The sequence below is a fragment of the Sugiyamaella lignohabitans genome, chromosome A, assembly GCF_001640025.1.
Source record: "Sugiyamaella lignohabitans strain CBS 10342 chromosome A, complete sequence".
Taxonomy (NCBI): Eukaryota; Fungi; Ascomycota; class Dipodascomycetes; order Dipodascales; family Trichomonascaceae; genus Sugiyamaella; species Sugiyamaella lignohabitans.
In genome coordinates this window covers 1064574-1090047 of record NC_031672.1, presented here as the reverse complement: position 1 = coordinate 1090047, position 25474 = coordinate 1064574, and the positions used below count along the sequence as shown (strand labels likewise).

The 25474-nt window shown below is 48.9% G+C and overlaps 9 protein-coding genes across 9 annotated transcripts; 6 read left to right on the top strand and 3 right to left on the bottom strand.

Annotated features, from left to right (window-relative positions):
- Window positions 1–1565: 1565 nt before the first annotated feature.
- Window positions 1566–3719, top strand: AWJ20_347 (uncharacterized protein; the record flags this gene model as incomplete). Its single annotated transcript, XM_018880488.1, has 1 exon — window positions 1566–3719. The coding sequence occupies one exon, from the start codon at window positions 1566–1568 to the stop codon at window positions 3717–3719; it is 2154 nt and encodes a 717-aa protein (XP_018734587.1).
- A 263-nt stretch (window positions 3720–3982) lies between these two features.
- On the bottom strand, window positions 3983–4540 carry SWP1 (Swp1p; the record flags this gene model as incomplete). Its single annotated transcript, XM_018880477.1, has 1 exon — window positions 3983–4540. One exon carries the CDS (start codon window positions 4538–4540, stop codon window positions 3983–3985), a length of 558 nt encoding a protein of 185 aa, XP_018734586.1.
- Window positions 4541–5640: 1100 nt separating this feature from the next.
- LUC7 (Luc7p) lies at window positions 5641–6390 on the top strand (the record flags this gene model as incomplete). Its single annotated transcript, XM_018880466.1, has 1 exon — window positions 5641–6390. One exon carries the CDS (start codon window positions 5641–5643, stop codon window positions 6388–6390), a length of 750 nt encoding a protein of 249 aa, XP_018734585.1.
- Window positions 6391–8135: 1745 nt separating this feature from the next.
- On the top strand, window positions 8136–10988 carry SEC26 (Sec26p; the record flags this gene model as incomplete). Its single annotated transcript, XM_018880455.1, has 1 exon — window positions 8136–10988. The coding sequence occupies one exon, from the start codon at window positions 8136–8138 to the stop codon at window positions 10986–10988; it is 2853 nt and encodes a 950-aa protein (XP_018734584.1).
- Window positions 10989–11103: 115 nt separating this feature from the next.
- MRPL7 (mitochondrial 54S ribosomal protein YmL7/YmL5) lies at window positions 11104–11982 on the bottom strand (the record flags this gene model as incomplete). The annotated part of the gene is made up of 1 exon (XM_018880444.1): window positions 11104–11982. The coding sequence occupies one exon, from the start codon at window positions 11980–11982 to the stop codon at window positions 11104–11106; it is 879 nt and encodes a 292-aa protein (XP_018734583.1).
- An 868-nt stretch (window positions 11983–12850) lies between these two features.
- On the top strand, window positions 12851–14956 carry GLE1 (nucleoporin GLE1; the record flags this gene model as incomplete). The annotated part of the gene is made up of 1 exon (XM_018880433.1): window positions 12851–14956. The coding sequence occupies one exon, from the start codon at window positions 12851–12853 to the stop codon at window positions 14954–14956; it is 2106 nt and encodes a 701-aa protein (XP_018734582.1).
- Window positions 14957–17179: 2223 nt separating this feature from the next.
- On the top strand, window positions 17180–17791 carry FMN1 (riboflavin kinase; the record flags this gene model as incomplete). Its single annotated transcript, XM_018880422.1, has 1 exon — window positions 17180–17791. The coding sequence occupies one exon, from the start codon at window positions 17180–17182 to the stop codon at window positions 17789–17791; it is 612 nt and encodes a 203-aa protein (XP_018734581.1).
- A 3196-nt stretch (window positions 17792–20987) lies between these two features.
- Window positions 20988–22031, top strand: ADO1 (adenosine kinase; the record flags this gene model as incomplete). Its single annotated transcript, XM_018880411.1, has 1 exon — window positions 20988–22031. One exon carries the CDS (start codon window positions 20988–20990, stop codon window positions 22029–22031), a length of 1044 nt encoding a protein of 347 aa, XP_018734580.1.
- A 2355-nt stretch (window positions 22032–24386) lies between these two features.
- On the bottom strand, window positions 24387–24764 carry RPS18B (ribosomal 40S subunit protein S18B; the record flags this gene model as incomplete). The annotated part of the gene is made up of 1 exon (XM_018880399.1): window positions 24387–24764. One exon carries the CDS (start codon window positions 24762–24764, stop codon window positions 24387–24389), a length of 378 nt encoding a protein of 125 aa, XP_018734579.1.
- Window positions 24765–25474: the final 710 nt, after the last annotated feature.

Here is a 25474-nt window from a genome sequence, read left to right as displayed (position 1 = left end):
ACACGCTGACCGGGATCTGTCGGTTTCACGGCCACAATCATATCACCCACTTCACAGCCTCTTCCTCTTCGAGACAGTTTGTTCACATGTACAAAATCCCCCGAAAAGTTCAGAACCGGCAACATCGACTCGCCATAAGTCTCGGTCAACTCATACAGATCGCTGTGCACCAGATGCACCACACACGCGATCCTCAGAGCCCACGAGCTCGTCGTCCACACCGTAGACACTATCGCCGACATCGCTCTCACTGGGCTCCCTCCTGCTTCTTCTCGGGTTTCTTGTACTTCACGGGTCACGTGACTTCTCAGGGGTGGGTGTGCCTCCGGCGGCTGGGGCTCTGCCCCAGACCCCGTGGCTCCTCTCGCTTCGCTCGAGTCGGGGTTGGGGTATCCAGAGTGCCGGGATTGGGGGTTGGAGGGGGGAAATGGCGGAGCTGGCGGGGTTTGGATTCGGGCGGATGGCGGCCCAGAACCGCAATTTCACGCACTCACCGCCCCCCAAACGCTTCTCCCCACTCCCCACGCCCGACTCGAGCGAAGCGAGAGGAGCAACCAGGGTCTGGGGCGGAGCTCCAGCCGCCGGAGGCAGGCCCCCCGACCCCGGAGATTGACCCCCAGAGTCGGGTGCACGGCTGGAGGGGGGAGGTGCAGGAGGAGAACGTAGATCCTGAACCAGCCTCGACTGATGCTTGAACCTCTACAACAAGGTCCGGTGGGTAAGAGACAGCGTCGATTGCACATTATATTTGGAGAAACCGAGTTTTACAAAGTGTGAGGACCGTTTGGTTGTTCGATAAAAGAGCCTGTTTGGCAGGTAAAAGAGTGTTTCGAGCTCGGAATTCGGTTATCGGTTGAGGCGGACTGCGTATATGTGTGTCAGTTGAACCGGGTCGGTTGTGTTTCAGACTTGATTGGATTTCGCGGTTTCAGGTGTTCCGGTGTGCACGGGATTCGGTCTGATATCAGCTTGTGTGAGAACAGAGTGCGAGAAGAAGCTATTGAAAAGGTTTTTTCGGCGGATTTATAGCCATCGGTCGAGCAGCAGTCGTCAAGGAGCTTTAGTAGAGTATCGGTAGAGACGAGGAGACCAAAAGTCGAAGTTTGGACGGGATCTTTTATTTGTAGGAGTGTCTGTTGAGCTCGAAATCAGGTCGCTGTTACTGTTACGGGTGGTTGACGTTTTGCTGATACGTTTTCTCTGTTGTATGACGATAGAGAGCCTGAAAGGAGCGTGCAGAGTCAGTGCTCTATCAGAGTGTTTTAGCAGGAAGTGTACTCTAGAGTTATCACTAATTGACAGGAATACTTGGTGTATTGAAGTATATCGAGGCAAAGAGTTGATACAGGATTTTCAGTATCATTATTCAGAATAGAGAACTTGGCAGTGAATCGGCAACTGACAGTAGGTACGTCTTCAACAGCCAGTCAAAGCCGACTTTGCTAGGTTATAACAACAATCGTTGTATCTATAAACTGTTAGAACTTTTGAGGCTGTTGAGTTCGTTACAAGTGTTCAGAACTGTGGTAATTAAGAAAAAGCTACTGTGTTAAGAGAGCAGTAAGATGAATGGTTATTTTAACGGCAAGCGGATATCGCTAGGGCCGCCGGAAGATGCACATTCTGGTGACGGCGATAGCAGTAGTCCTGGTATCAGTCCAGTCCCCAGTCCTGTGCCTGGAAATATGAATTCTAGTATACCAGGAGCATTTCCCATGGGACGATCGATACCTCCTATTCCACCACCACACGCAGGACCACCTAAGAGAAAGCCCGTGAGGAGGATTCCAGTGTCGGTAGATTCGCATCCTGGAGGTGTTGCAGCTGGTTCAGGCACTGGTCCTATCACTGCTACCCAGAGAAATAGCATGTATGAAGGACTAGCTCCGTCAAGGAGCTCAGGCAGTAATAACTCATCCAACAGTGCATATCAAACAAGTTTCACTGCTGCCTCGACAAGACCGTTGAGTGGACCTCCAGGATCGGTACCATTACCGCCAGGTCCAATTCCATATCTCGATCAAGGTGTTTCCGATAATATCTCACCTAAAACATCATCGTCAAATCTATCGAATGCTCCATCTCCTGCGTTTAGAAGCTACAGTCCATCTCCGTCATTCTACAATTCAGAAGAGAATAACTATTCAAACGAAAGGATATCTGGGACAGTAGCAAGTGCAAGTGCGTCGACAACTGGACCTGCTACTGCTACCACTACAGCAGGAACTGTACATCGATACCAGGCTCAACCACAGGTACTCGAGGGAAGTGCTACTGCTTTATACCAGTCACCCTCACAAATGTACGCACAAACTCAAGCTAGGTTACAGTCGCAGCAGAACCAGAATCAGAGTCAAAATCAACATCCACAACAACAGTACCATCAACAGCAACAACCCGGTCAAGGATTCAACCAGGGCCAGGCTATCTACCAATCACACCCAACGTCACAAAGTCAAGATTATCAAGCTTATCAGACTCAGTCACCATCCAATTTACAGTATAATTACACTAATCCCGACCACAGTTCCGGCCCATCGTCACCAGAATATGTCCAAGCAACCGCTGAATCGGTGCCACAACCACCAATCCCACATTCAAGTGCCAATGCATACCCATATTCATATCCATATCCCAGTCAATCACAATCCAAACCATCGCTGACACAACAGCTTCCACCTGTGCTCGTACCCACTAATAACGCATACGACTCTGACAACACGAGTCCTGTTTCTAGATCGTCACAGCAGTTTTCACATCGTCGCAGTGGAAGTACTCACAGTGCTAGCAGTGGTGCCTCGTTCAGTCAACCTTTATACATTTCCGCATCGTCGAATTCAGCAGCTGCTGCAGCTGCTGCTGTTGTAGCTGCTAATCAAGGAACGGGAGGAATGTTACGAAACAATGCTGCCAATTTTGCCAATCCATACTCCAGTCAGACATCGTTACAGCAATCGATTTCTAATCACAGTCGAGGCAACAGCATCTCCTCTCGAGTCAGTAATAACGGTACCAGTACTGGCACTTCCAACACCACCAATACAATCTCACCAGCTGTCTCGTCAGCCACTCGATCAGCCACCACTGCATCATCCACAAGTGGAGGAGGAGCATCAGCAGCATCAGCAGCTCCTGTGAAACAAGAAATCCCTGGATTGGGCGTTGTATCGGCGTATGTTCGACAACTGCGAGTGAACTCTGCATCTGCTTGGAGCGATAAACCCGCCAGTGTATGGGGATTACCTATTGGCATTTCGACCAATGCCAACGGATCTGCTCTCTATAAACCAACACCCACATATGCGAAATCGCTTCTTCGACGAACAGTGGATCCACGACATTCACATCTGACACCACGACTTCTTGCCAGCGAAATCGACGACGAAGACGACGACATGCCCATGGTGCGATCTCAAGCCTCTTCACAGACACTGGGACACAGTCCCCAGCCATCTAATGCCACTAGCGACAGTATTTTAACAGCCACTGGTACCAGCACAACCCCTTCATCAGGTTCTGGCTCAGGTCCTGCGTCAAGTTCGTATAAATACAACCCGTCACTGGCACAACAACATGAAGAATCGGCCAGTATCAAATCGTCAGACGCCAACACCCCCTACGGCGGCCTGTCACGAGCCCAAAGCGTGTCCAGCACCAAAAGCGTCGAAGAAGACATCGGCAAAATCCGGCTCTTCGTCGCCAATCCCGACGACTCCTAACCACCCCGTAATAATAGACATTTGCACTTTTTGTGACGCTGCCTCCGGCGGCTGGGGCTGTGCCCCAGACCCCCTGGCTCCTCTCGCTTCGCTCGAGTCGGGCTTCGGGAGGACCAGAACCTTGTGGGGTGTGAACTGGCTTGGTTTCAGAGCAGAAATGGACTCCCCAAGCCCGACTCGAGCGGAGCGAGAGGAGCCACGGAGTCTGGGGCAGAGCCCCAGCCGCCGGAGGCAGGTCGGGAAAAAGGTAGAAAAAGTGATTTTTAGTTAAATTGGCCGTTGAGACGACGTTCGCGGACCTCGCGAAGGGCTCGTGAGCCGGTGAAGATGGCGACTGGGGCGATGAAGGCGACGGCAAAGAGGGTGTCGAAGATGCTGGTGCCCTGAAAGTAGCGAACAAACACGAGCTCAAAAGCTAGCAGTGATGACAGAAGTCCGATATGGCCAAGAGGAGCCTTTGAAACAGCCGAGCCAAGAGCAGCAAGGTCGGCAGTACCGAGCCAGAACCCGAGCAGAATCACTAAAAGACTGGTGACAATACCTACAAAAGCGAGAGCAATGGGTTTGGCAACTGTCTTTGGAGGAGCACGGAAAGTGTGATGCAGTTCAGGAAGTGCTTTTAAACGGGCAGGTTCAGTTAATTGCTGAGTTTGGGCCACAATAAACGAGTCGGTGACCTCGACAGCCACGGGTTTATCCGACCCAAACGAGCCCACTAACACCGTCAGTTTCAGCTTTTTCCCCTGAAGAGCTAGTGGCACGGATTTGTGTGCAATTGAAATATCGGCCTTGCCATTCGGTCTAACAGATCCAGTGAACATAAACGCCAGATCCTCATTTTCAACATCCTTCAACTGAACCACGGTCTGATGAGCTCGGGCACCTGATCCGTCTCTCAGGGTCTGAAATTTGACCTTGGCAATAGCCCCTTCACTCAATTCAATTGGACTACTGAGTTCTGAGAACCTGGATTCGTTGTTAGCAGGTATTTTTGGGAGGGGGGCATGCCTCCGGCGGCTGGGGCTGTGCCCCAGACCCCCCGGCTCCTCTCGCTTCGCTCGAGTCGTTGCGTCGACGGTGGCAGCAACTCCTGCGAAGCAGGAGCTACAGGGTCTGGGGCAGCGCCCCAGCCGCCGGAGGCAGTTCCCGGAGAACTTACGGTCTGCTGGTAGCAGAGCCCCGTCCGGTGATAGAGAGGGCTCCGTCTTGGATGGACCAGTCGGCAGAGACAGCTGATGCCAGCATCAGCAGCGTGGCTGCGATGGAAGAGCGGCTGGGCCACTTCATTTTGGATCTTTTGTGGTGGCGACAGAGACGGGTTCCAGTGATGGCAATTGTAAATTGACTTGTCTCGCAACCGAGTCAATTGTTTAGTTTTTGGAGTGAGGAAGTGGTCTGTGGATGTTGAAGAAGTCGGTCTCGAAGTCGAGTTTCGAGGTCCAGCGTGTCCTGCCGCACCTGCTCCTGCAGAGTGATAAACCCCGGTATTGCGTCTACACGTGTGACCAGCACCCGTCTTGACCTGCCAAAAATTCCAATTTCAACTTTTAAGTTTTACATCACTGTTTATTTATGGAATTTTAAACAGTATTAGCAAGTTCCAGATTGAAATTCCAGCGGAAATGGTGCAATTGAGCAGCTATCCTGAAGCCTGGGTACCCAGTAGACACCCGTTATAAGCATATAATATTCCACTATGAGCCCATCCCGGACTTCTTTAGCTCTTACTCAATCAAAAACGACTGGGAAAACCCATATCCCGACTCGAGCGCAGCGAGAGGAGCAGTGGGGTCTGGGGCGAAGCCCCAGCCGCCGGAGGCAGTCCCCAGTCCTCGCCGCATGAGCCTCGCGAGCCGCACTGGTGGTAATATAATTTGCATAGAGCACGAGAGAGGGACAGATTGAGGTGTAGAGTATAGCGATGGCGGCAGAACAGCGGAAATTGCTGGAGCAGTTGATGGGGCGAGATGCCCTTGATTCGCGACGGCCGGTGCGAGCAGAGAGGATTGATTTGTATGACCCGAAGATATGTAAATCGTTTTTGTTGGGAGGGTGTTTCTACGACTTTTTCCCAGGAGTGAAGCAGATTGGCAGGTGTCCCCGGATGCACGCCGAGAAGTATCGATTGGAGTACTTGAACCAGGTGAAGAATGGAGTCAAGTTTCCAGATTTTGATTTAGAGCATGAACGAACACTGGAACATCATATTAACGAGCTGCAACAACGAATCGATGTGGCTAATAAACGACTGGATAAGACGCCAGAAGATATGGAGAAAATCAACCAGGCGACTCGAGATCTCGAGACGCTGACTACAGCTATTACCATGTCATTACAAGAAATCGAGTTGTTGGCAGAGCAAGGACATATCACAAAAGCATTACAAGAACTGAATAATTTAGAACGACTGCGAATGGAGAAAAACAATATCAACACGGAGATCAAAGCGCTGTCGGACGTGAGTGGGTTCTCGGGGTTCCAGAAACTACAAGTGTGTGAAATCTGCAGCGCATATCTCAGTCGACTGGATAACGACAAGCGATTAGCAGACCATTTCCTCGGCAAAACCCATCGAGGGTATGCACTTCTGCTTGATACCTACAACGAATACAAAACCAAAAACGCGCCATTACACGCCTCATCCCGTAAACGAGGATACTCCCACTACTGACGAGCACCTCGTCCTGATCCTGCTGTAGAATATTTATTTTATTTTATTTATTAACTTCACACGACCGTCAACCGTCCCAGCCAGCCACTCCTGCGAAGCAGGAGCAACCAGGGTCTGGGGCGGAGCCCCAGCCGCCGGAGGCACACCGCTACCCCCTTACAGCTGGTCCAAAAAAGCCTTAAGTTTATCCAATGCCAGTTTGCGGTGACTGATAGTGCTCTTGAAGTCGATGGCCATTTCGCCGTAAGTCTGATCGTAGCCATTGGGCTGGAAAATGGGGTCCCAGCCGAAATCGCGCGATCCACGAGGAGATACAATTGTTCCCTCATTGACTCCCTGGAACAGTTTTACCTCTTCACCGGGTCCAGCACAGTACGCGAACGTGCAAATGGCCTTGGCACCCTTATCGAACTTTGCCAGCATATTATACAGCCCCTCAGGCCCGACTGCCGACAGGAACCATTTGATATACGGGCCAGGCAGGTCGTTCATGGCCGTGAACGCCAGAGACGTATCCTCGACAATCACGGGTCCACCGATCTACAGGGGTTAGTTTCGGGGGTGGGGGACCGCCTCCGGCGGCTGGGGCTCCGCCCCAGACCCTGGTTGCTCCTCTCGCTTCGCTCGAGTCGGGCGTGGGGAGGGGGGTGGACTTACGAGTTTGGCAGCCGTTTGCGCTTTGTGGATCGAAACTTCGTCAATGGTGCCCTGGATTTCCTCCAGATCCAGGGCTTTGTTATCCAGTCGGTCGGCTCCCAGGATATGGTTGACCTCCTTGAGTTTGTTCTTGTTACCTGACATTCAGTTAGAAACGTCCGTCCCCCATCCCCGCGCTCCTGGCACCCCCAACCCCGACTCGAGCGAAGCGAGAGGAGCCAGGGGGTCTGGGGCGCAGCCCCAGCCGCCGGAGGCACACCCCGCACCCACCACTTACCAGTTACAAAAATAATAGCCATTGTCGCGATTACTGATAAGACCTTGTAAACCCGTGAAGTTGACCCCTAACAGGTGCGCGCGGCTGAATTTTTCACCCCCTGAGTTTTGCCAAAATGTGCCGGTTATTTCCTGAAGAGGGTCCGGTGAGAAACGCAATTTACGGGCTCGAGACAGCTCAAGAATACTCTCAATGCTTTTAAAATGGGTATATAAATTGACTAGCAGCGTCAGAAAGCTCGAATTCGGCCAGCTCGCGAGACCACGACCACCCCTCAGGGTGTTATAGGGTTAGGGTGTACCATGTGATTTGTGAACAACTCAAGCGCGACAAAAGGCTCGACATCCAACTTCACGACACGCACGTTTGTGAGACCACGGAAACAACGACAATGGCGGACGCGACATCGTACACTCTCGTTTACGAGGTAAGTCAGTGACTGGGGGCCGTGCCTCCGGCGGCTGGGGCTGTGCCCCAGACCCCCAGGCTCCTCTCGCTTCGCTCGAGTCGGGTTTGGGGGGCCGGTGGATCTGAGGGGATCGTGGTCGGTTTGGGGCAGATGGGATTGGTTGGGCGCAATTGGCCATTGGATCCTGAATTTTTTGAGCTGGATAGCATCCCCTGTCCCCCGCTGGACAGCGAACCCGAAAAAACCAGCACAAACGCACGGCCCCACGCCCTCCGCGAAGCGGAGCAACGGGGTCTGGGGCAGCGCCCCAGCCGCCGGAGGCACAACCCATCCCCAAAAACAACCAGTCGCTAACAAAGATTGCAGAGCAACACCGCGGAGAAGCCGTCGGTGCAGGATTTTATGAACCTGCTGGAGAAGGGCTCGGACGAGAAGAAGATCGATGCCATGAAGCGCATTTTGACGATTATGTTGAATGGCGACCCCATGCCTCAGTTGTTGATGCAGATTATCCGGTTTGTGATGCCGTCGCGGAACAAGCAGCTCAAGAAGCTGCTGCATTTTTACTGGGAAATCTGTCCCAAGTTGGGTGCTGATGGTAAGCTCAAGCAGGAGATGATTCTTGTTTGTAATGCCATTCGAAACGACTTGCAACATCCCAATGAATACATTCGAGGTGCTACTTTGCGGTTCTTGTGCAAATTACGCGAACCCGATTTGCTAGAACCTCTTATTCCCAGTATTCGCGCTTGTTTGGACCATCGTCATGCTTATGTGCGAAAGAATGCCGTGTTCACTGTGTACTCAATTGCTAGTCATTCGGCAGATCACTTGATTCCTGATGCTACTGAATTGATTAAGATTTTCCTGGATAACGAGACAGATGCTACTTGTAAGAGAAATGCGTTTATTGCACTCAGCAATTTGAGCAGAGACGATGCTTTTGAGTTTGTCCAGAAGAATCATACCAATATCAGTGGACTCGAGGAATTGCTGCAATTGGCATTTATTGAATTCATTCGTAAGGACGCACAGACCCATCCAGAACTCAAGAACAGTTATATCAAGATTATTGGCGAGATTCTTGAATCTTCGTCCAATACGGTTGTATATGACGCAGCTAACGCACTTACCAGTTTGACTAGTAATGCTTCAGCTATTAAAACGGCTGCTAGTAAGTTTATTGATCTGGCTGTTAAGGAGTCGGATAACAATATCAAGCTGATTGTGTTGAGTATTGTCGATAAATTGAGAATTAAGAACCCAGGTGTTTTGAACGACCTGACTATGGACATTTTGCTTGTATTGTCGAGTCCAGATCTGGATGTGCGAAGAAAGGCACTTGAATTGGCTCTCAGTATGGTTACAAGTAAGAATGTGGATGATGTTGTGAGGTTGTTCAAGAAAGATTTGGCCAAGACTGTCAATAACAGTGGTGACTTTGATAAGAATACCGAGTATAGACAGTTGTTGATCCAGTCAATTCACACATGTGCTGTTAAGTTTGGCGAAGTGGCTACTAGTGTGGTTGATTTGCTGCTTGATTTTATTGGCGATTTCAACTCGTCTTCTGCTGTTGATGTCATTGCATTTGTCAAGGAAGTGGTCGAGTTGTATCCCAAGCTTCGTAAATCCATTGTCAAGCGTCTTTTGACCACTCTTAACAGTGACGAGGTTCGCAGTGGCAGTGTTTATAGAGGCGCGTTGTGGATTCTTGGTGAGTATTGTTTAGAAGAAACAGATATTCATGACTCGTGGGTCCATATTCGTAAGAGTTTGGGCGAGATTCCTATTCTGTCTACCGAACGTAACAAGTTAAATGGTGGAAACGATGGTGAAGAGGCTGCTGACAATGCCGAGTCCGGTGCTACTACAAATGGAGGAACCACTCATAAGAAAGGACCTAAAGTTTTGGCTGATGGTACTTATGCTTCAGAAAGCGCTTTTACAGCCACTGATGCCAAGAACCTGGAAAAAGTCAAGTCATCTCGACCACCATTACGAGCACTTATTCTCGACGGCAACTATTTTGTGGCAGCAGTTTTGGCAGTCACCATCACTAAATTGGTGCTGAGATTCAATAAAGTGTCCAACAACGACTCACACAAGAACGCGCTTCGTGCCGAGGCCCTGCTTATCCTGACATCGATTCTACGAGTTGGCGAGTCGGAAATCGTCAGTCAGAAGATCGATGAGGATTCTGCTGACAGAGTGTATTCGTGTATCCAGGCACTTCTGGACACTAATGACGCCATTGACCTGGCGTTTTTGCAGGATTCTCACTCTGCTTTTAAGGTTCTTATTGATAAACAGAAGAAGAAACAAGACGAAAAGAATGCTAATGAACGTGAGAAGACAGCTACACGTGTTGACAGCCCCGTCAAGTTCCGACAATTTGCGCGTCTCGAGGCTAATAACGTTTCTTCGGAGAATGCCGATGCTAGTGACGAAGCAGCACTTTCAGCTGCCAACGATGCATCCAGCGATAAGATTGCATCTCGATTGAACCGCATTGTTCAACTGACCGGATTCTCAGACCCTGTGTATGCCGAAGCGTATGTGATTGTGCACCAGTTCGATATTGTACTGGATGTTCTGTTGTTCAACCAGACCACCGAGACTCTACAGAACCTGTCTGTGGAGTTTGCGACTTTGGGAGACCTGAAGGTTGTAGAGCGACCCACCACACAGAATGTCGGGCCACAATCGTTCCACAGCGTTCAGACCACGATCAAGGTGTCATCAGCCGATGCTGGCGTTATTTTCGGTAACATTATCTACGAAGGACACACTGGCAGCGTGAACAACGTGGTCATCATCAACGATATCCACGTGGATATCATGGACTACATTAAACCCGGTCACTGTTCTGAGACCGAGTTCCGGACCATGTGGAGCGAGTTCGAGTGGGAAAACAAAGTCAACATCTCAGTTACGTACCCCAGTCTAAGAGGGTTCCTGGCATACCTGCTCAAGAACACGAACATGACGTGTCTGACCACCGGTGCCCTTTCTGACGAAACAGATGCCGACGGTAACTACAAAGACGAGTGCCAGTTCCTATCGGCCAACCTGCATGCCCGCTCCTCGTTCGGAGAAGACGCTCTTGCCAACCTCAGCATCGAAAAGGACGCCTCTGGCAAGGTCACCGGCCACGTCCGCATCCGGTCCAAGGGCCAGGGCCTGGCCCTCTCCCTCGGCGACCGGGTCGCTGAGCTCCAACGCAAAATCAAACCCTCGCCGCTATCTAAATAATTTTATTGTGTTTTACTATTCCACCTAGGGGGACTGCCTCCGGCAGCTGGAGCAGAGCCCCAGCCGCCAGATGCTGTCCCCCTGGAAGAAATAAGGACTATGTACAGTGGATTATTTACATTCGCGACGGGAACTTCTCTTCACCCTTGAAGAGGAACCCGTAGGCCGAGAGGAGGGTGCGGGCGTCGGGGTCGACTTGGGCTGTGGTGTGGATGGTGATGTCGAAACCGAAGGTGGTAGCCCATTGTTCGATGTTACCTTCGATTTCGGGGAACGAGCGGGCGTCGTCGGCACTGATACCGACAGTGATGTTGCCTGTGGTGTCACCAGCACTGTTAGAGACTCCAGTAAACGTTTTGGATCGCGGGAGAACGATTTCGGTCAGTGTATACAAGAATTGGTTCATGGGTCGTCCCACAAGATGCACTTTAGCGCCCATGGCCATACCGGGACGTAGTCTCCAGGTGGGCACGTTGGATCGTGAGTAGACGGTGCGGGCTTTAACACCTGTGATTTGTTGTAGTTGCAGTTTGGCAGCAACCGCGATATCTGACACTTCTTTGGCTTCAGGGACAAAACAGTTGAGTGATACTCCGACGATTTCCGGCACATTCGACCAATCTCGTACTTTAATGTCTTTAGTGGCTCTAGATCGGCCACGAGGAGGTCGCGGCGCTCTGTTGAGATGATATGGCGACGAGCCATCCCATTCTCGCATTTTAATACCCTTTTTATCCTCGGCTCCATGCATATAGTTAATCAGTAACAGATCTGATTGAATCGTGTTATAATGGTGGTCGCGAACTCGGTCGGGCGACACTACTAGCGGTCGGAATCCGGCCGACAGAATCGACGACTTGGGTGTTAATAGTTCTCTGTATCTCTCTGATACTTGGGCTTTTTTGAACTTCACTGTGTGATGCACCGGGTGGACAATGCTCACACCGGGTTTTCCTGCCGTGGGCACCGTCGTGTGAAAGGCTCTCTTGAACATGCTCATGTCGAGGTTTGTGTGATGATGTCTATAGTGGATCTGGTGTTTCTGAAAAAGAAGACAGGTTCGACGCCAATGAATTCTCTAACTTCGTTTACGAGTCGCTAGCAAGTCAGATACCACAAATGGAAATTTATTCTGGCGACAAATTCACTGCGAGACCGTCTCAATCACACCTGGTCTGTCGGATTCTTTTCACGCTGATCCAGGTTCACTCTCCCGAACTTGAAATTTTCAGAAACGAGATTCGGTGCGGCTGTGGGTGATTCGAGGTTCATTCTTGTACCGGGGATGTTCAGGGGGTGGGCATGTGCCTCCGGCGGCTGGGGCTCCGCCCCAGACCCCGTGGCTCCTCTCGCTGCGCTGGAGTCGGGCGTGAGGAGCCCCCAGAAGCTGGGTACTCTGAATTGAGGATACTTTGAAGTTTTCAATTGAGTTTCAGAGGACCATAAACCGGATCACTAGCCCGGTTCTGTCGCTCGAAGGTTGGTTGTATTCAACTCACCTGGACCTTTTTTGCCTGCTAGCTTAAACGTCCTTAACGCAAATCTTATTTAATTAAAACTGTTGACAGAGAATTAAAAAACTTTCGGAAGCCATCAGTCGTCAGTAACTTCTCACCCCCTGAGAAGTCATGTGATATTACTATACAGGGACTGACAATTGAGTGCCGATGCATGTTGATATTTCACCTAGTTCGTGAATCGTGAGAGAGCTCGACACTCGGTCGAAGAATCAGAATTCCGGAATTGTTCTCTTTTGGAAACGATTGGTAACTGAGACACAGGTGTGTAGTTACTAGACACTGGATACTGCTAGATTGGCGGGTTGATACAACAAAAGTGCTGGTCACTAGTGTCAAATCAACATGCGTTTTACTCCTCATAGATCAAGCTCTTACAGCGACTCGGATGTCGACTCGCTGTGGTCGCAGGATTCTGAAGAAGAAGAGTTTCCAGTCGGTCCTCGAGACGGTGATAGTGAAGATGACGACGAGTTTATAGAAGTGACCTATGAGGATGCTCTTGGACAAGAAGCAGGCGGCGAGGACGCGACGAGTGATTGGTCTGAAGATGAGAGTTTCCGTCTGTTTACCGAACAAAGATCTGAACTGCTGAAAGATCTGGAAAAGAGTAGTCTTCCGACTGGTGTTAGTGGTCTGCACGACCAAAAAAAACTAAATACTGCAACTTTTACTAGTAGTAGTCCAGGAGACAGCTTTTTGAATAGAAGTGCGACTGGAAGTATGAGTATGAACATTCCGTTGAAAACACAAACACAACAACCATCACAGCTGTCTTTTCAAAGGAATACAAGTACTCCACTGAAAACACCGGGACAGAATCAGCGTTCCACGACGCCGGCGGCCACTAAATCATTTCCTCATGTGGGAAGTGTGACTAGCGATAGTGGTAACAGAAGCTTCTCTAATAAAGGAGCTATTTCTTCGCCTGTTAATGGAAGTGCCAGTGCATCGAGATATCAGACAACAGTGTTAGATAGTGATCGATCTTTTGGATCCGAGGTGAACATTTCACCATCACTAAGAAGAACCAGTCGTATCATGAACCAGATGCAAGTGACTGCCGATATCAACAAATTAGATGCCATGGTCAACAAATGGAGTATATCAAATATAGAAAAGTACGCTGATCTCGTCAAAGACGATGAGCAGACGATACAGGACAAGCTGGATCAACTGACAGACCAGTTCAATCTTCAGATCATTTCGACAAATGAGAATGCCAATAATATCGTCGCTCGACGTAAAAAGAGAGTCTCAGATTTGATCAACGAGCGAATTCGGTACGAAGAAGAGATCAAAGAACAAAAACGTCGTGAAGCAGAGGCTGAAAAAGAACGGCTGCGGAAACAACAGGAGGAACAAGCTAGAATCCAACGGGAATTAGAAGAAGCTAGAAAGAAACAAGAGGAAGAAAGAAAGAAACAGGAAGCTATAGATGTTGCTAATGCAGAAGCCAGAAAAGAAGCTGAAAAGAAAGCAGCTGAAGAAGCCAAAGCCAAAGCTGCTGCTGAAGCGGCCGCTGCAAAGGCAGCAGCCGAAGAAGCAGCCAAATCTCGGCAGTATACAGACTGGACTAAAGTAGATAAAGAGTTTGCTCAACGAAAAGCCAAGATTGTGGAAATCAAGGAGAAAATCCTCGCGCCTGTCAGTGCTGATGCCAATCTTCGCAAATACTGTTTTCAGAACAAACGTCATATTAAAGTCAAATTAGGTCAATTGACCGACTCACGAGGCCAATTACAAACGATTCTACGAGAACTATTCGATGTATTTGAACAAGCTAAGAAGTTCAATCATCTCACTTATTTATGGCTACTGAACTTTTTCGCCAAAGGAGTAGTTGCACAAGCCGAGACCGAGACCATTGTAGCAGTCCAATCTGCCGTGCCACTAGGAACATTGGCCACTTTCTGTATGGCTCAGTTCCCGGAATTGGTCGATTTGCTATTAGCACGATTCGTGAAAAAGTGTCCTCAAGTGATAGGTTACTCATGCAACATTGACACTGAAGAGGGCCGGATCCGTATGGGATACAAACGAAAGAACGAGAAATGGGAAGACGATGCTGTCTACTCAGAACGAGTGTCTGGAATGTGTTCTGTATGGACAGTTATCACCATGACCGAACAACTCAAAGGAACACCGTTCAACCACCCATACCCGTTCTCAAACACCTGGCGATTCCTTGCTCGCCAGCTCAATAAAGACCCCGAACTCGTTCAAAACGGCGACTTTGCCGCCGTGGCTGCCTGGTGGGACATTGCCTCAGAACGGTTTGTCCAAGTGTACGGCCGCCAGGCCATCAAAGCCCTTCAACTGGCATCTGGACCCTGGGCCATGCTGAAACCCGACCAGCGGTTCCCAGCAGCTCTCCGTCTGCAACTCCTCGGCGAGGAATGGCGCAAAAAGGGCAAACTCTCGGTGGTCGTTAAGCCCATGCTCCCTTAAATACTAATAAACACTTTGCATTTTATGGTCGCGACGTGCCTCCGGCGGTTGGGGCTCTGCCCCAGACCCCGTGGCTCGCTTCGCTCGTTACGTCGGGGGATAACAAGCAGCTGGGGATGCCCGTAGAACGAGCGAAGCGAGCTACGGGGTCTGGGGCAGCGCCCCAGCCGCCGGAGGCACACCACGTCCGCAGAAAAATCTACCGTCTCGAGAGAAGAAAACGCACCGCCCGTGCTACCAGGTACATGGAGACGACGGTGCGGAGAGCCAGTGCCGTGACAATAGCCTGGCGAGGATAGCGGAAGTAGCCGTCGAGCAGGCGGTTGACGAGGTTCATAGCCCCTGGGACTGGGCCGGGACCGTTGAGGATGCGGTCGATTTCCGCTCGTCGTTTGTGCAGGTAGCGGTAGCTGAAGAGCCAGATGAAGAATCGCATGTCCCAGAACTGGAGAACTGGCAGTTTGATATCGTTGGCGCGGATCCGTTGTGGTGGAGGTGGATCGATCACCGAGATCAAATCTATCATCACTGAATACGTGACGCCCCACAGTTTATATGGCGGGTCTGCTAAATCAGCATTGGTTTCCGAGTGAAGAAGTTCGTTTGGTGACGGGAAAAGGTCAATGGCTGAAAAATTCAGTTTGCCGACATTAGCGTAGATGAACTTGTGAAGAGCCGAGGGAATCAGTTTATACTTTTCCAGACTCAATCGTCCGTCGACACCTACTGTTTCTATCGACCGTTTTGACGGGTCTAGAATCTTAGAAAGAGGATACCAGAATGCCGTGGCCACTTCAGATGGCTGGATTTCGACTTGGGCTTCGAGGTTCGTCAGAATAAACACAAATGGACATAGAGTCATGATGGCTCGCGTTCCCCAGGAAACTTTCAGGAGTCGTTGATCTAATGGACCGACGTAAACACCGTCTTTTGTGAGATCCAATCCCACTTCTTCATACGCTTCTCTCACAGCAGCCTCGAGATCTGTCTCGTCTTTCTCGCATTTCCCGCCGGGAACCGCGATATGCGACGACCACCTATCCCGTTCGCTGGTCGCTCGCTTTATAAACAGAATTTCCGGGTCTACCAGTTCCGGCAGATTATTCAGCACCTCAGTTACTGTGCTTCCAATACATTTCACGCCGGGAAACCGAAGAATAATCGCGACCGAGCTTCGTCGGTTTCCGTTCTCACACTCTAAATAGTACTGCGGAAACGTATGTATCTTTCGCAGGCCCTCAATCAGTTTCACTGATCCTTGAACTGTAGCCATTTCTACTCCTCTTCGCAATTATTCCCAGTTCAAAACTCCTCTTCTTGGTATGGTCCAGTCCAGTCAAACTAAATCCACTGGTCAATCAGTCACTGGATCTTCCCGTCATCTCTTATCCGTATCTTATCTTTATCTGGGATCTCCATCACGTGATTTTTACCCCTGAGTTTACTGTACTTGGTTCTACAAATTTCACTCTTCATTCTCCCACTTTCGGGGCTCTTTCCCTGGGGTGGTGCTGCCTCCGGCGGCTGGGGCTCCACCCCAGACCCCGCTGCTCCTCTCGCTTCGCTCGAGTTGGGCGTCGGGGATTGGGCATCGCATCAAAAGGGCAGTTTCTCACCCAAAACAGCCATCTGGAATTCTTACACGCCATGGAATTTCGGTTCAAAAGCTGAATCTCATGATATTCCAGAACTTATAAATATACTTGCAGACCCATATAATTCTTTTAGAATTATTATTAACACTATTGCAAATGACTGTGTCCTATATAGCATCTATAAGCTCTTTAACAGACCAACCTACTATACATTGCCATAAAAGTGCCACACCACCCTCAATTAACTGCAAAATTCGATTTTAGTCTTCTCTTGTATCTGATTTTCTTCAAAATGAGTTTTAATGACAACAAGAGCTCACGATCAATCCTCAGAAAACCATCTTCCTATATCAATGGGTTAGGGCCCGATAATCAATGTTGAAGTGATAGCTGCCATAAACGGCATCACTGACTGATAGCTTATCTGTGAAACTGTCACGGAGCTTAATATCTCAGCAACCACACTGGATTTGAGTTTGTTTTCAACTGAGATCACTTCTTTTTTGGCGTCGGTTTAATATTTCTGACTTCCGAGTGCGAATATTTACGTGGATCATTGTACTATCACTACATCAACCGAGATCCTGATATCTAGAGCCAGGGGTAGATACAAAAGTAGACCCAAGCCATGACCACGTCCACTGCTACTGCCATGTCTCGAGAAAATAGACCACAGGTTGTAGGCCCCGAGTCGCCAGAACCTCCATATCCTCTACGAGTAAATACAAGAGTGATTGCAGGCTATGGTCGAGGTTCGTCAGACCTTGGAATCCCCACTGCCAACATCCCTCAAGATGCATTTGACGCTCTTGATATTGGCGATACTGGTATTTATTACGGATGGGCCAGTGTTCATAAATCGAGCCAGCACCCGCACACGATAGAAACATGTCCTGAAGGCACCGACGGCACTCGAAAAGTGGAATTCTCTTACGGCGAGACCCTGGAATGCGGCAAAGACAGCGACGTGGTGTTCCCCATGGTCATGAGCGTTGGCTGGAACCCATTCTACGGCAACAAAAAACGGTCAGCCGAGATCCATATCATCCACAAATTCTCCGACGCTTTCTACGGAGCGGCCATCAAGTTCATGATCCTCGGCTACATCCGACCCGAACTCAACTACGTATCCAAAGAAGCACTCATCGCCGACATCAACACCGACATCCAGGTCGCCCTCAACTCTCTCAACCGCCCTGGCTACGCCAGTTACAGAACTGACGCTTTCTTTTCTCAATAGACTTTAATTCTCTGTTAAGGCGACGCTGCCTCCGGCGGCTGGGGCTCCGCCCCAGACCCCGCTGCTCCTCTCGCTTCGCTCGAGTCGGGCGTCGGGCGGGCCTCGCTGGCTGGTTTTCAGATCACGGATCAAGCCCTGCTGGGAACCCCCACGCCCGACTCGAGCGAAGCGAGAGGAGCAGCGGGGTCTGGGGCGGAGCCCCAGCCGCCGGAGGCAGCACCACTCGCAGAATAAAAAAGTGTCTATTACTGATTCTTCTTGGTAGGGCCGGCCGCCGAGAACTTGCGACGGGCGATGGTGATCATCTTAGAGAACCAGAACACGTTGAGAGTGTCGAGTGTGAGGTTGGACACCAGGATGGAGATGGGGACCCAGGTGGGTAGGGCGAGCGAGGAGTAGGCTTTGTAGAAGTTGTATCCGAAGTGTCCAGCGTAGAAGAATCCCCAGACGATGCGGACTGAGAAGAAGGTGATGAGCAGGAAGATGCCGTTGATGGTCTGGATCCAGTTGGGGATTGTGCCGGCTGGTAAGTGGCTCGAGAACCAGTGGACGTTCAGAAATGGCGTCGATAGCTCGAATAATAGGAAAATTGGCGAGTAGTAAAGAGCAAACGGTCTTAATGATTGGCCATATACCAGCAGAGCACAGACTCCATGCACTAGGAACCCAGGTCCGAACAGATGGACGTATCTCGTGCACACGTACGTGTCCCACGCAAAGTAGCCAATGGCCATGGCCGAGATGAACCCGGCATAGGGTGTATATGAATTGAAGATGTCGAGTCTCAGGACAGGGTCGTTGAACAGTGGGTACGAGATGATGCAGATAAGAATGCATTGTACCATGGACACCACGTGGATGTCGAAATTGATCTGGTTTCTGCGACTCAGCGTCTTGTAGCTGGAAACCAGTCGCGGACTGAATGCTGCTGACAGCCTGTGAATGGCTTCATAGAACAGAAATGCCGCTACACACTCGTCGATGTGTGCTGGCAAGACCTTGAATCCCGACCATTGCGCGAATTCAATCACGGCAGGTTGTCTTCCTAGAAACGTGCCGATATACGGCCTGACTGGGTCTCCATACATGTTCTGTTGTGTCAGTGGAACCGTATTCAGAAATTATCAGTTATATCACTAGTAGTACTAGTGGGATCAGAAGTCAGTAGTATCAGTTAGATCACTAGTAGTGCCGAGAATATCAATTGCGCTCTGTAATATGACCAGTAGAACCAGTCGTATCAGAACTTATAATGGCACCAGTTGTATGACTTGTATCAATACTACTGCCAGTAGTATCTGAAGTTATCAGTAGTAGTACAGGTGTATCACTAGTAGTATAGTTGTATTACTAGTAGCACCAGTACTATCAATTGTTATTAGAAGTTACTAATTGTATCACTCGTTTCACTAGTAGCGCGGGAAATCAAAAGCCAGTAGTACCGGAATATCACTAGCCAGTATCAGCTGACCGAATCGCCTATCAATAGCTAATGGACCGCTAATGACAGAACCAGTGTAGCAATGAGCAATTGACCGAGCAATAGACAAGCAACAGTCAAAAATAAAAAAATCAGTAGCGACCAATCAATAACGACAATGACTTGTAACTAACACAAACACTCTTTTATCCAGAAATCAAACCAGTTTCAGAGGAGAACCCGGAAAGTAGCGAGAAATAGCAGAACAAATGTCCCAATTGCAGAAACCGCGATCCGTCTATTATTTATGCATCTCTAGCAAGCGAGTACTGCAGGTAACTTAACAGCTCTCTTCAACCTGGATATCTCCGTCAATTGCGTCGAATCACGCCCGTTTTCACTGTTTTCCTTCTCAAAAACCTCTCTCTGAGCCCCTAAGACCACGCCAAACCCCCTTTTATACCCCATCGACGCCACCGCGCCACAAACCCGTCACCTGGTCCTCTCCGCGGTCACGCCAGCCGATGCAGGGACCAATCCCAACAAAAATACTCGATCCCCAAACCTCGGTATCATCCCATACCGTCCTCGCATGCACGCTCGTGGTCAGGATGTGCCTCCGGCGGCTGGGGCTCCGCCCCAGACCCTGGTTGCTCCTCTCGCTTCGCTCGAGTCGTTTCGGGGGGATCCCGGGTTTGTTGGGGGCCGGGTCTGGGTGTTGACGGGTGGGTTTTTTTACGGGTTCTATGGTTCAGGTCCAGCCCGACTCGCTCGTTCGCTGGCTCCACGGTCCTAGCAATCTCCTGCGAAGCAGGAGCCACGGGGTCTGGGGCGGAGCCACGGGGTCTGGGGCGGAGCCCCAGCCGCCGGAGGCACAGCGGCCCCGCCCCCGCCGGTAGGAGCCATGCAGGGTCGGTGGTGCCTGAAAATCGCCGGTGAGGTGCAGGGGTGACAGATGCAGGGGGCCGGCCCTGCATGACCGATAAGGTGGTTCTGCAGGGACAGCTGTTTTGGGTGGTAGACTGTCGGTCTGTTTACAAGAATGGGGAGTTGACGGAGTGGGTTAGAGTTCTACGGGAGATGGATTGGTTATTTATATCAGTAAAGGAGTGTATCGAGTGTATCGAGTGTGTCGAGTATGTCGAGTGAATTGAGCACTTCGACTTCTGCTGCTGCTAATATCTTATATTCAGGCTATTGAGACTGCTGAGGCTATTGGTAGTAGGGTGAGAGTTGGTGGTGGTTTTTGTTGAGGGTCAGTGGCCACGGAGAAGAAAAGAGAATTGTGTTTGGGAAGCGGCTGGGACAAAAGAAATCAGTTGATCTGGTGAAACCCTGAGACGGTCACAGGTCACATGCAGACTTGTCAAGTGAGAGGAGATAGTCCCACAAAGGAAGTGCGAGTTTGGTGGTGGTGCGATCGGCCAATTGCGAACGGCAGAATGGCGTGGTTAGTTTGGGTTTTGTTCAGTTAAGGAGATATTCGATTGGACCCGACTTTTTTTTTAAAATTCCAATATCACTGACTCTAGAAATTTTCGACCGAATATATCCAGTATGAGACCCCGGATCGATGCCGTGCTGACGGTGAGGACCCCTACCCTGACGAAATTATCGAGGCAGGGGTTAATGACAGGTGAATTTTCACTTTCACGTGCAATTTTTCGTGGTGCCAGTATACATATAAATATCAACAACAGACGGCAGGATCTAGTACATTCATCATCGTTTGTGTCCTTATACAAAGTTTCGAATTATTCAACATTAACAGCCAAAATGACTTTTGATCTTCTTGCTCTTGGAAACCCTCTTCTTGATCTTCAAGCTGATGTTGATGCCGAGTACTTGGCCAAGTACGACCTCAAGGCCAATGATGCTATTCTCATTGAAGATAAGCACAAGCCTATTTTCGACGAGGTCATGGCTCAACCTAAGGTTCATATTTTGGCCGGAGGTGCTGCTCAAAATGCTGCTCGTGGTGCTCAATACTTGTTGCCTGCCAATTCGGTTATCTACTTCGGATCGGTCGGTCAAGATAAATACGCTGAGTTGTTGACTAAAGCCAATGACGAGGCTGGTGTTTACTCTAACTACATGGTTCAAAAGGACATTCCTACTGGTAAATGTGCTGCTCTTATTACTGGCAACGACCGTTCTCTTGTCACTGACTTGGCTGCTGCTAACCACTATAAATTGGACCATCTCAAGGCTCCTGAGAACTGGAAGTATGTCGAGGAGGCTAAGGCTTTCTATGTTGGAGGTTTCCACTTGACTGTTTGTCCTCCTGCTATTAATGCTCTTGGTGAACATGCTGCTGAAACCAACAAGATCTTCAGCATCAACTTGTCTGCTCCTTTCTTGCCTCAATTCTTCAAGGAGCCTCTTGATGCTTCTTCTCCATACTGGGACTACCTTATTGGTAACGAGAGCGAGGCTCTTGCTTATGCCGAGTCTCACGGTTTAGACACAAAGGACATTACCGAGATTGCTAAACACATTGCTCTGCTTCCCAAGAAGAATACCAAGAGAGACCGTGTTGTTGTTATCACTCAAGGTCTTGACGATACTATCGTTGTTATTGGTGATGTTAACAACAAGACCACTACTGTCCACACCTTCCCAGTTCACCCCATCTCCAGTGAAGACATTGTCGATTCTAACGGTGCTGGTGACGCCTTTGCCGGTGGTTTCCTCGCCGGTCTTGTCAGCGGCAAGCCTCTTGCCGAGTCGGTCGATATGGGCCAATGGCTCGCTGCCCAATCTCTGCGTGAAATCGGCCCTTCTTTCCCCTCTCCCAAGAAGGCCTACACCAGTGCCTAAACTCATCACCTCATAAAACTATTTTTTATTCCATTGACCTCTCAACGAGATTATGACCACCACTAACGAAGATTCAACTCAGCATTAGCTCTTTATGTATATGTAATAATTCTTACTCATCACTAGATCCTCTCCTCTGGGGCCCTTTTCGACCGCGGGTCTGCCTCCGGCGGCTGGGGCTACGCCCCAGACCCCTTTGCTCCTCTCGCTGCGCTCGAGTCGGGGCGTACACGTGCCCAGCAGTTCGGGAATGGGGGGTTGATTTTGGTCGTCGCTTCGTGGGTCGCATTTGAGTCGATTTTTTCGTTCGGCCCGACTTTATCTCCATCAGCAGATCTCATTAGTCGCTGTCTGAGTCACTATAGTTTCCAAGAAGCCCACCTGCCTTTTTGGGTGGTGTTGGTTCTTTCGTCTCTTTCGTTTCAACAGTGCTCTTCTCAACTTCTACCGATTCTGATTTACTGTAATCACTACTACTCCCCTCAACTGCCTTTTTCTTGATGCCAATTACACCACTGCCTCTTTTAGCAGTCCTCTTCACCACTTTACTCGGTCTCACAGCAACAGCTGGTCCGGACACAGGCTCGACAACCTTGGTTCCCGTCTCCTTCACATTTCTATTCCCAGGTTAGCAAATTCGCACTCTCAATGTAGCTACCAACCCGTAGAAGATGCCCCGATCCCCACGCAACGACTTGAGCGAAGCAAGAGGAGCCACGGGTTCTGGGACGGAGCCCCAGCTGCTAGAGCCATGGACAGATACCTACTTCCTGAACTTGTTGAGCTGGTTGTTCACTTCACGCTCGATCTCTCGTTCTTTCTCGTATTCTCGACGTGCCAAGTCGTCCAGATATTTTGCTTCGTCATCGTTTAATCGGTGGGTAGTTACTGTCTTTTCAATGTACTTCTTCTGATACTCTTCTTCTTTACGGGCTGTAAGTTCGGTTAGTGGTCTGTCTTACAGTCAGTTCAAGGCTTTGATTTATGACTTTCTCAGAATCACTCACCCTTATTCTCTTGAAGCGTCTCATACAAGCTTTTCGATGGCTGGCCTTCGGCCGGGCCCTCTTGGAAACTCATTTGTTTACGTTGATCTCGAGAATTCAGCAGCTGCTGTAAAGTACTCAGATTGTGCGGCTGCAGAAGACCCTGATCAGGCGTTTTCAGGGGGGATCTGGTTAGTCAACCTTTATTTTGGCGTAAAAGAACTACCAAAAGAGTAAAGAGTATATATCACGCCGTATTTTGTGATACTGTATCATATTCAAATTGCTTGAGAGTCCCTCGTGAGAAGATCAAATCCACTCTCTGATTGACTGCAGTCCATTTGGTTTATAGAAAAGATCCTTCTTAAGTGTCAATGATGATTCTTATTGGAAGATATGTCCTTTTGTGAAGCTTGTACACTTGCCAATGGTACCTCCTTAAATCTCTCATAGCGTTTTTTGGGAAGCCGAGGAGGGAGATTTGCACTCACTGACCCTGCGAAAGCCTTGATTATATTCGCCAAGTTCCCCCTATAAATATCAAGTTAAGCGTATAGATCCAAATCAAAGAGTTCCGATATTCAACGTAGAAGTATACCTATTGGCAAATTTCGACTTCGAGATCATTTTTCTACAAATCAGTCCCCTTACTATCTGTATTGAATTAGATTCTGCAGTCTGAATTATTTTACCTAAATTAGTCCGTGATGACCCCCAGTGGCACTGATCAAATACCATTGATTGGAGATTCAAGAGTTGGTAAATTATAGCTCCTTTCTTAAATTTTTGATGGCCAATTCATACCTTCGTTTGTCACGACCACCATATATTGGCGTACGAAATGCAATAATTGTCTACAAAAAAATACAATAGTTGTATTTTAAGTGCAATCTCGGCATGAAATGCAAAGTTGGAAGATAAAAATGCCATGCAATTTTAGTGGTGAAAAATTCGAGGTTGGAATACCCTCATTAATGACAATGATAGATCTCGTTGGAGGACATATCCTCTAGTGAATGGTTTATTCTTTCTTAGAGCTCCTCTTTAGATCATTCTTTGTCAGTCCTTGGGATACCGACTTACGATATTTGATATGTATTATTGATTTCCTTTGAAAAAATCAGAGTCCTTGATCACAAGCATCACCTCAAAACCCCACGCAACGACTCGAGCGAAGCGAGAGGAGCAACCAGGGTCTGGGGCGGAGCCCCAGCCGCCGGAGGCAGAACCAATTTAAAGACGTCGGTGATAGTTTTTATTTTAGATAATGAGGCTATAGAGCAAACAAAATATTAGAAAACAGACACTTTTGATAGATAATACACTGCAGTCGTTGTACTTTGGTGCGCCAATTTTATTACTACAACACTTATTTCTTGCCAGTAGGGGCGGATCTGCCTCTTCTGCCGGTGGTCTTGGTGTGTTGACCACGGACACGGAGACCCCAGTAGTGTCTGAGACCTCTGTGGGCTCTCATTCTCTTGAGACGCTCCAAGTCCTCACGGAGCTTGTTGTCAAGTTGGTTGACGAGGAGGTGCGAGTCCTTACCGTCAACAACGTCTCTTTGTCTGTTAAGGAACCAAGCGGGGACCTTGTATTGAGTGGGGTTTTGGATGATGGTGACGATTCTCTCGAGCTCTTCAACGGTCAACTCACCAGCACGCTTGCTGAGGTCAACATCGGCCTTCTTACAGATAAGATTGGCGTAACGACGACCAACACCACGGATGGTGGTCAAGGCGTACATGATCTTGATCTTACCATCGACGTTGGTAGACAAAAGACTGGAATTTGTTAGTAAATTTGTTGGTTAGAGGGTCAATAGTGATATGGAGAGGTGGTCGTACTAGCAAATCAATAGAGAAGCAAGCTATTAAAACAGTGGTACTAATAATGACAAATAACAGATGACATGGCTTTTGTTTTAATCGTATGGCGACATTTTCACTAGCTATGAAATTTGCAGCTGCAGCCTTCTACCGATGAAATTTTTCAGCAGGCCAGAACATCATACAAAAAATAAGCTTATTTTAGAGACGAGCACCAATCGAAAAAGTAGTTCGAAAGTCGATTAACTTTGTTTTGTTTCTTATTGAAAAAACAATACTCAATACTATGGTAGTCGATTTTATTTAGTCGGTGAAATTTCAAATGTCGAATATATTTTGCTTGACAAATCAAATATCTAGCAGTCGAAGAGACGACTCTCTCTCTCTCTACAGGTATCGTAAACCTAGCACGCATTACAATTATTCACAATTTTGTCATATCCCATGTCATTTGTATCGATCATAGTACCACTATTTCTCACTTGCGAACTCTAGAAAAGCACCTCGCTACCCGACGAATCATCCAATCCATATCATATCAAAACTATCGTTGCAGAACATACCGAAGAATGTGTTGGAAGTTTCCCTTCTCAGTGACGACGAGCGACATTTTTGCTGTGTTTTGTTG